Source organism: Coptis chinensis, chromosome 5, assembly GCF_015680905.1.
Source record: "Coptis chinensis isolate HL-2020 chromosome 5, ASM1568090v1, whole genome shotgun sequence".
Taxonomy (NCBI): Eukaryota; Viridiplantae; Streptophyta; class Magnoliopsida; order Ranunculales; family Ranunculaceae; genus Coptis; species Coptis chinensis.
Window position 1 is genome coordinate 26,274,356 of NC_141460.1, and position 10,745 is coordinate 26,285,100.

At 40.0% G+C, this 10,745-nt stretch overlaps 2 protein-coding genes across 2 annotated transcripts; both read right to left on the reverse strand.

The window, feature by feature from the left end:
* Positions 1-952: 952 nt before the first annotated feature.
* On the reverse strand, positions 953-1,480 carry LOC147497206 (uncharacterized). Its single transcript, XM_086562801.1, has one exon. The coding sequence runs from the start codon at positions 1,478-1,480 to the stop codon at positions 953-955; it is 528 nt and encodes a 175-aa protein (XP_086418927.1).
* A 751-nt stretch (positions 1,481-2,231) lies between these two features.
* LOC147497207 (uncharacterized) lies at positions 2,232-2,993 on the reverse strand. The gene has a single exon (XM_086562802.1). It carries the CDS (start codon positions 2,991-2,993, stop codon positions 2,232-2,234), a length of 762 nt encoding a protein of 253 aa, XP_086418928.1.
* Positions 2,994-10,745: the final 7,752 nt, after the last annotated feature.

Below are 10,745 nucleotides of genomic sequence, written 5' to 3' on the forward strand. Positions count from 1 at the left end.
AAGATGGAGATGAAGATGAAGATGATGGTGACGATGAAGATTATGATTAACCTTGTTTCCTATATTTTATCTTTTATTGTAACCTGTAATAGGCTGCTTCGCCTACCCTTGTTCCCTTTCTAATGAAATATTATCGCACTATCCCTGATACTAGCTTCATTAAATATTAATACTTGTTTCTGCTTTCGACATAAAAACAAAAAATTATGTCGATATTCGACACTCGACATCCACATTGTATTTAAATATTATTCCTAAAAACATACCTTTACTTCATCCGTATTCTGGTGTCGATCAATCAACCCCCCGTATTCCATATTTCTGCATTCGCCTTTATGCTTAAAATTAGATTTTATTAACCTGAACTTGCATTTCTGCCAAGAACAAGATTTTATTGACCTGGTATCGAGATGAAGATCTACAGATCACCAGGATTTTCTTTGACCCAAACTTGACATTTTTGCCAAGAACTGGATTTTATTGACCTGAACTCGCATTTATGCCAGGAATAGGATTTTATTGACCTAGTATCGAGATGAGGATCTACAGATCACCAGGATTTTTTTACCCGAACTTGACATTTATGCCAAGAACTGGATTTTATTGACCTGAACTCGCATTTCTGCCAAGAACAGGATTTTATTGACATGCTATTGAGATGAGGATCTACAGATCACCAGGATTTTTACTCGAGCTTGACATTGCTGCCAAGAACTGGATTTTATTGATCTGAACTCGCATTTCTACCAAGAAACAGGATTTTATCGACCTGGTATCGAGATGAGGATCTACAGATCACCAGGATTTTGCTTGACCTATTATTTATCATATAATTCTAGAGATATAAATATTTATTATACACGCATCAATATTGATTTCGAGAATGATAATACCTTTATTGATCGTATGGCCTTTATAACAAAAAATTACATCATGATACTGGAAATATTCTTTATTGATAAAATGCTTTCAAATTGCTTACATTTTGAGGTTTTGGTAATATTACACCTTCAGCCGTTATTAAGTAGTAAGCTCCATTGATCTCGACTTTGTGAATGATGTAAGGCCCCTCCCAGGTTACTGCTAGTTTGCCAGCCCCTTTTTCTTTAGTAGCTTGAGTAACCACTTTCAGGACCAAATCTCTTTCCTGAAAATGCCTTTCTCGTACTTTCTTATTGAAAGCTTTTCTAAGCTGCCTATGATAGGTGTCGAGCTTTAGCATTGCTTGATCCCTTGTTTCCTCGAGATTAAGAACTTCTAAAGCCATTCTCTCATTATTCTGACCATTCTTTATCATCTTTGTTCTGGATGTCGATACCACCATTTCTGATGGGGTTACTGCCTCCATACCATAAGTCAAAGTAAAAGGTGATTCACCCGTGGCTGTTCGAGGTGTTGTTCTATAAGCCCATAAAACACTATTTAACTCATCCACCCATAGACCCTTCTTGTCTTCTAATTTTTTCTTGATATTATCCATAATGGTCTTATTTGTTGCCTCTGCCTACCCGTTACCTTGAGCATAGTATGGCGCAGATGTGAAGTGTTTAACCTTGTAAGATTCCAAGAAAGCTTTCACCTTCCCTCCTTCGAACTGCGGACCATTATCTGATATAATAGCATAAGGCAACCCATATCGACATATGACTCGTTCGAAAAGGAAATTTACGCCATCCTTTTCTTTGATATGTTGTAGAGCTATGGCTTCTACCCATTTTGTAAAATAATCTGTGACTGCCAATATGAACCTTCTTTTTCCCTTTCTTGGTGTAAGCGGACCGACAATATCCATGGGTTTGAAACACAATGTAACTCTTCAGCTGGGACATGTATGGCCTTCCCATGAATTTGGCACTGCACACACTTTTTTGAATATCGAAGACAATCCCTTCGCATTTGAGGCCAAAAATCTCCCTGTCTTGTGATTTTATTGGTCAATGACCTACCAGCTAAGTGGTTTCCACATTCCCTTCGCGGAAGCTCAAGAATGATTAGTATTTGCTTTCCCTATACTGATACGATTTCAAATGTGGTCCTCCAGGATTCTTTCGATACAACTCATTATCAATCAATATATATCTTTGGGCGCCAGATTTGATTCTTCTGGCCTCATTTTTGTCCTCCATTATTTTCCCGCCAGTCAAATATGAAGTATATGGTTCCATCCATGATGCCCCCAGTGTATCAATCTCCATAACTGCTAATCCTTCAATGTCGATGCTCGACTTCTCTTAAACGCCGATATGCAGAGTACGACCCTCCGTATTTTTCAGCATTGCTGCCACATATGCTAAAGCATCCGCATGTCGATTTTCATTCCTATTGAGATGCTGCAGCCTTATTTTACTGAAATTCTTCAACTTAGACTTTATAAAATTCAAGTAATCAACCATGTTTTCACATTTTGCTAAGTATCCCCCATTAATCTGGCTGACCATGAGCATCGAGTCACTAAAAATCGATAACTCCTTTATATTGAGAGACTTAGCCATCTCGAGACCATCTATCAAAGCCTCATATTCAGCCTCATTGTTCGACGCATGGAAACCCAATGTTATTGCAGTCTCTAGTCTCTGATTTTCAGGAGTAACCAACACCACTCCTATGCCACACCCTTTTCCTCCAGAAGATCCATCAACAAATCGTCTCCAACCATTTGTTCCAGCCCATGGATCGTCTGTATCAACAACATCATCAGGTTCTTGCAGCATTGCGAACTCTGCTTCTTCCATGCCCCAATTGACATCTTTAGATGGAAAATCAGCCAGGAAGTCGGCTAATACCTGACTCTTTTTCGATACGCGGTTAAGATACTCGACTCCGAATTCATTTATTATTACCAACCACTTAGACATCCTTCCTGATTTAGCAGTAGATTCGTCATTACTATCACCGAATGTGCTTGAAAATAAAGCTTTAATCTTTGAGATGAGAATAACAGTGCCAAGGAATACTTTTCTATCATCGAATATCGAAGTCTCGGCTCCGAGCATCGTTTTACTTTGAAAATACACCGGGTCTTTCCATACCATTTTCCACCTTCACGAGGTGACGAGCTTATCGCAAAATCCGATCTGACCAAATAAAGATTTTTTTTTCTCCCTCATCTGGCTTTGTTAGGGTTAACATTTCTTGTAAATATTTCTTTAATTCAAAAAATGTGTCTTCACACTCTTCATTCCAACAGAACTTGACATTCTTTTTAAGCAATTTAAAAAGTGGCTTACAACGATCAGACGTTCTGGAAATGAATCTATTGAGCACCGCTATTCTTCCCATCAGCCTTTATATTTGCTTTCGAGTTGTAGGTGATGGCATTTTTGTTGAAGCTTCGATTTGATCGGGGATTAGCATCGATACCTTGCTTTCAGAACGATATAACCCAAAAATTTTTAAAGGCCGACCTCGGAAGGTACATTTTTCAGGGTTTAGCTTCATATTAAACTCCCTCCATATTCTGAACACCGTATCGAGGTCCTTTATATGATCACCAACTTTCATAGATTTGATGACCATGTCATCGATATAGACCTCAACAATACGCTTGATAAGTTTTTTGAACATCTTTTCCACTAGCCTTTGATACGTGGCTCCCGCATTCTTCAACTCAAATGACATTCTGACAAAGCAATATATACCTCCATTGACCACGAAATCCGTTTTCAATTGATCTATTACTGCCATTAGAATCTGAAAATACCCTGAATATCCATCGCAAAAACTGATCAACTCAAAACCCGCCGTTCTGTCGACCAATTCCTCAATTCTGGGCATGGGATAATGGTCCTTTGGACACTTCTTATTCACATCAGTAAAATCGACACATATTCGAACTTGACCATCCTTTTTAGGTACTACCACTATATTTGCTACCCCTTTAAAATGCTCTACTTCTTTAATGATTCCATTGTCTAACATTTTTTGTATCTCTGCTTGCACCTCTTCTTTGTACATTGGTCTCACCTTTCTATGCTTTTGATGCACTGTCTTTGCATCTTCTTCCATATTTAACTTGTGCGAACATATTTCTGGATTGATACCGGTGAGATCCAACATCTACCACGCAAAAAACATCTTGATTCTCTTCCAAAAATACTATCAATTCTTTTCTTATATCTACCGCCATTTCTGTGCCTATGAACATATAATGCTCCTATTTTCTTTTACCGATATTAACCTTGTCCACCACTTCTATTGTTTTTCTTTCCCATGATGGCTCCTCATGCTTATTCATCTCCTGAGTGAACTTTACCTACTCCTATATCTGTATGTTGGTATCGGCAAGCAAAGTTTGCTGTAACTGCTAAGTAGAGTTTTCCAAGACGCCCCCGGTGTCTTGGCTTTTTCCCTTCATCATTCCCTTTACTGTAACAAAATTACACTTTTCTGATTCTGATTGATCTCCCCTTATCTCGTGTAATCCATATGCAGTTGGGAATCTGAGTACTTGATAAAATGTACTGGGTACATCCCTCATTTTATATATCCATTTCCTCCCCAGTATCGCATTATGATCAGATTGGTGCTTGATGACCACGAATTTCGTCATTATTGTTTGAGGCCCAGCTCAAACTGGTAATTTTATCTCCCAAGCAGGTTTGGTAGAAGTTCCATTAAAACCATATAAATTGAACTTTGGTGGTTTTAAATGTGTCTCATCGAGACCACCTCCTTTGAATACTTTCCAAAATAAAATATTAATTGAACTTTCACAATCTACCAATATCTTTTGTACATCATAGCCCGAAATACGCAGGGTGATAAGCAATGCATTATCATATGGCAACATTACCTTAGACAACTCCTCCGGTATGAACATGATTGCTCCAGGAATGCTAGAAGATATCAACTGCTGACTTACTGGCACTGGCTCGATATTAACTTCGGGAACTTCTTTCACCGTCGAAATCTTCCTTATCTTGTCTCGAACAATCTTTTTCTGAGGAATTTCTCCCTTGTAAATCATGTATATTACGCCCAATGGCTTTTCTCTTATGGTTGATGTTTCTGCAGGCCTAACATCGGCACGAAATTCTCTTAGTTTCCCCTCTTTCATAAGCCTGTCTATCTCCTTTAATAACTGGAGACACCTATTTGTCTAGTGGTTTTCAATCTTGTGAAACTGACAATATGACTTTCCTTTCATCTCTCTCAGAGTGTACTGTTTCGACCCCCACCTACGTGGCAAACGTCCATTGGTAGGAGTCTCCACTTTATTCGTTTAATCGACAGGGCTAAAGCCCAATTCGCAATATCATGGATCAATGTACAGGCCCATTAACTCATGTGGCTAATGGCTTGCCACTAATGTACGTTGATTTATATCCAGATACGTTTCTTATCAAAGAGATAATTATCAGTTGAAAGTTATAGTATATCACAATTACTCAAGCTACAAGATTACTTGAGCTACAAGGACTCTCTACTCTACCTATATAAATACCAAACTATTTTTCATTCAGAACTACGTTCTTGAGACTTGATCCCACCGATAATTTGGTAGTGCGTAGGGCAACCGCAAGGTCTGATCTCATCATTCCCCGATCACCATCATTTTTCTAATTACTTTTCTACGTTCTTCGTCTTTTTCATCAACACTTGGTGTTTTGATCATATTTGGTCGAAACATAATTGGCACCGTCTGCGGTTCTTATACTACACCCTCGATCACGTTCTGCGAAAGTTATGACGCATACTCGAAGAGCTCAAGGTCCCGATGTGATTATTGACGATCATCACGAACATGATGGTCAAGGACAACTTGGCCGACAAAGATAATACCTTCTAATCGCCGTTCTACCAATGCGCCAAATTATTCACCGTGAGGTTATTGCCTCGGCGATTCTCCAAGATTTGATCGCGGATAATGTAAGTCATATGTCTCGAGAAGCACTTCTTCAAAAGTTAAAGGCGTCCAGTAAACAAAATAATTACTACAGCGTCATCTTAAACGACGCTACTTCCACTCGCAGATGATGTTGTATCTGTCACACCACAACGCCACACACGCCAACGACATAATAGTGTGTGGGATCATTTAAGTGGTGAGGATGAGATTTGGCGATATTCGCAATAGCCATCAACGAGTTAAGAGTAATGGGCTTAATTTAATTCCCGACCCCGTAGAAATCTCCACCCACTTGGTCACGTTCTCGGTAGACAAGGTGCTCGCTAATAATCGTCCGATCGCACCCCACGATCCTACAAATTTCCGGGCAAGTCCCGAGGAATTGAATGGCGAACAGAATAATGATCGCACTCATGATCGGAACCATCAAGATATGGTGAAACACTTCAAAGAACGCGGTTCTTATCATTAGAACATTATCGCATTCTAAAGCCCAACGTACCATCCACAATCATCTCAACACGGAAACGATGAATCTTCGTCGTTTTCTTCTCGTTATGTTCGCTCCCATAGGCATCATCGTGACTATGATCACGATCTAACAGATACGGATCTGATGACTCCTCAACGTGTCAGAGAAATGATTAAAAAAGCTCTTCTAGACAGCGATCCTTTTGAATCGACACTAGAAAATCTGGCAGTTGAATATGGTATTTTGGACAAATTTTCTCTCGCCGTCCAAAGGGTTACTCATAACAAAGACTTCAAACAACCAGAGTTTGATCAATATGATGATGTCGAGGGTTGCCCTATGCATCATGTGATTAATTTCACAAACAAACTGGTTTTATCGGGAGGTGATGATGCTTTAAAATGCAAACTTTTCCCTTCTACATTAAAAGGGGAAGCATTGGTATGGTTTAGCAAATTACCTCCGCGCTTTATTCGTCGATTCAAGGACTTAACCGAAAAGTTTTCAAGACGTTTTCATCATAACCTCAAACGTCCAAATGGAGTCCGAGTTCTTTTCAACATCAAGCAACAACGCGAGGAAACTCTCAGTAGTTTTATCGGCGTTCCGCCAAGCCGCGGTGAGATTTCGAGCAATCCGATCTAATGGTGGTTTACGCTTTTAAAGAAGTTATCTTGTTTGATAAAGATGGGTTATACAACTCTCTTATTCGGGATATTCCATCTTCCGACGCGTCGTTATACCAATGAAGTTCAACAATTTATCAATGTTGAAGGCGACACGGCTCTTTCGAACTTCGTGACAAAGATAATAAAGGAAAGGATTTCAATGATCAAAAAAATAAACGAAGAATCCGACTTTTGATTAACAAAGAACCCAAATAAGCCTCCGTGATAAGAAAGAAGACTCCACGAGCAAGATCGAAAGCCTTTTATCGATTTTGAATTAACTCCGCTTAATACCAAATATGCGGTTGTTTACGACAAAATCAAGGATAAGAGTCTGCTTACTCCGCCGTTTCCCTTGCGCGACGACACTAAAACAACTCGCGATAAATCGTTATGGTGCAAATTTCATAATGATTATGGTCATGAGACGGAGAATTGTCGGTCTTTGCGGGAAAGAATTGAAAAGCTTGTGCAGAATGGGAAACTTGATCAATATGTGCAGAAGAAAGTAATAACTCAAGCTTTAACTATCACTGATCACAATGTCATTAAGGTTGGACATGCCATCATTGATTCATTGTCCAATACTCGATGGAAAACCGCCGCCGCTCGTTAAAGTCAAATATCCGTCTAATTTGTATGAAGTTAACGGGATCAATTTCGTGGAAGGTTTTCGCGACGGAGACTATTGAAGATGAACCATTATGTTTCAGCGACCAAAATCTAATGGGCGTGCATGTTCCTCATTATGATGATCTTTGTCGTGATAACTGCGTGTATATCGTTTGTATCGTGTACAACGATATAATGATCGACCGGTAGTTAGTTTCTAAGCGTCATATTTTCGGGTGTTATCGCAGTATTCCTTTTATTGATAACTTGGTCACCCGAAAATGCCTATCGTTGGTTTTGATGGTACCGCTACTCATTGCGTTGGAAAGGTGTCTCTCCGGTCACTCTTATGCGAAGGAAGTCAATATTGATTTCTTATTGATGGATTGTAAATCCCCTTTACAATGTCATCCTTGGTCGAGATTAGATTCATTATATGGAAGCCGTCGCCTCAACATATCATCAAGCCATCAAGTTCCCATTCAATAAAAAGTCCGTAAGGTCTTGAACGATCAACCGGCATCTCTAATTTGCCGCGACAATGTTCTCGATGATTATAAGAAGTTTGAAGTTGTTGGACTAACTATTCGAAGTTCTAACGCCGTCAAATAGCAATTACAAAGATCCGGGACCTTGGTTTACTCGCCAATAGAAATGTTGAAGGACCCCCGACGATCGATCCATTTTTAGAAGTTCAAATTGGCTAACTCCCGAAGAGACTACTTTTATTTCAGCCCGAACTTCCGTAAGAGGAGAGACAAGAGCTTATTTTGTTATTACGGAAGAATAATCATGTGTTTGCTTGGCGAATAGAGCAAATGCCTGGTATAGATCCTTCGGTGGCTTGTCATAAACTCGACATTGATCCTAATGCAAAACCAGTTTGACAAAAGCCCCAAAGGATGGCCCCCGATAGAAAGATGAAAGTGAAAGACGAAATCGACCGTCTCTTGTCTGTTAACTTTATAAGGCCTGTGACTTATCCAACATGGATGTCAAATGTTGTCGCAGTGCCTAAAAAGAACGGCAAATTACGTGTTTGTATCAATTTCACAAATCTCAATAAGGCTTGTCCGGTTCATGCATATCCATTGCCTCGTATATCTGAAATGGTCGATGCAACATCTGGGTTTTAGCGTTTGTCTTTTTTGGATGCTTATTCTGGTTATCATCAGATTCCGTTATTCATTGAGGACCAAGAGTTCATCTGCATTCATTACGACCAAGGCATTTATCGTTACCGGGTAATGCCTTTTCGGTCCGAAAAACGCCGGAGCCATATATCAAAAGCTAGTCAACACTATTTTTCGACCTACTTGGAAAGACGATTCGGGAAGCATACATCGACGACATGGTTGTCAAATCTACGAAGCACGATCATCTTATCGATTTGCAAGCTGTTTTCGACAGACTCTCCAATGTCAACATGCGTTTGAATCCGGCTAAGTGTTCTTTCGGTTTATCATCTGGTAAATTCTTAGGATACATGATGACTAGACGCGGAATTGAAGCAAATCCGGATCAGATTTGAGCTATCCTTGAAATGCCTTCTCCGACGTCAAAGAAAGAAATTCAACGACTTACAGGACACTTGGCTGCCCTAAATAGCTTTATCTCTCGGTATTCTGATCGATGCCGTCCTTGTTTCCAAACATTGAAAGACGCAGCAATTTGGACGGAGGACTGTGAACTTGCATTTCGTCATTTGAAAGCATACTTAGTCCAACCTCCAGTTTCTTCCAGTCCAGCAACGGGGCAGCCTATAGGTCTGTATTTAGCCGCCACTGATCATGCCGTAAGTGCCGTCTTATTTGTCAATGGTGGCGATGGGCGTCCTATATTCTTTGTTAGCTAGACTCTTACAACTGCTGAAACAAGATATTCTCGAGTGGAGAAAATTGCATTGGCTTTGGTTCATGCTGCCCGACATCTTAAACCTTATTTCCAGGGACGAGTCGTCAAAGTTTATACGGAATATCCATTGTGAAAGCTTTTTCGCAATGCTCAGGAATCAAGTCGCCTCGTAGAATGGGAAAGTTACTTTAGCGCTTATAGCATTGTGTTTGAAACTCACACAACTGAGAAAGAACAAGCTTTGGCTTCGCTAATGGCTGATTTTCCAATTGAGGATATTCTTATGTCTGACGCATTACTAGACGAAGAGAATGTTGTCGACAACACGCCATTACCTCTCAGGGATGATGATTTGCCAAACTTATCGATGTATCTGGCGATTGTTGGATTGTTTACACCGATGGTTCGTGATAATAAGTATGGCTCGGTATTGGGTGTGTAATCTTGCAACCGAATGGAGAAAAAATTGAGAAGTCAGTGTGTTTGGGTTTTGACGCTTCAAATAATGAGGCCGAAAGTAACGGTTGTCATTTGCGGCGCGACCGCTTCTTCACTTGGGGCGACTAAGGTACAATTATTCACAGATTCTAAGTTAGTCGCTAGCCGGTTTGGTGGATCATGATGCATTTCGTGGACGATAGAATGGTAGCTTATGTGGACTTAATTCATCGGATTGCTCGAAATTTTGATTCTATCAGTATTGTGCAGCGTCCGCGTCATGACGTGCGACATGTGGATTCTCTCGCTTATTTATCCGCGGCAGTTAAGTCAGATAAGCCTCGCCAGATTACCATTGAATTTCAAAAGGAACCGAGTATCGATCTGTCCATCGAGGATGTGTGCGATATGTACATCACTCAGAGTTGTTTTTTCATCAAGACATTTTCTGAGGAATCACGTCATGCCAATTTGATATCTCCTGTGCTAACTCGAAAGTGCAAGCGTGATCTTGATAATCAAGCTATCATTGCAGAGAAAACGCTTGATCCACAACTTATGCTATCAGATAACCACAATGATCTTGTCAATGATATTGTCTCGGTCCATACCGACGACGATCATGAAGCTGACAATGCTCTAGAGGTTCCTGATATAGAGCTAAGTTTTCCACTTACACCTTGTGACGAAGATGATTGGCGTTTTCCTTATATCACATATTTACATGAGCACATCTTGCCTCCCGATCATAAAGTGGGTGATCGTGTCAAACGCGATGCTTGGAAATATTGTCTGATATCGACTTCGAACGGTCTGTTGCAACTTTATCGCAAAGGCACAAGTCTTAACCCTA

Excerpts from the sequence above, each read along its gene's own strand:
- LOC147497207 (XM_086562802.1), bottom strand. The coding sequence starts at position 2,993 with ATGCTCGGAGCCGAGACTTCGATATTCGATGATAGAAAAGTATTCCTT.
- LOC147497206 (XM_086562801.1), bottom strand. The coding sequence starts at position 1,480 with ATGGATAATATCAAGAAAAAATTAGAAGACAAGAAGGGTCTATGGGTG.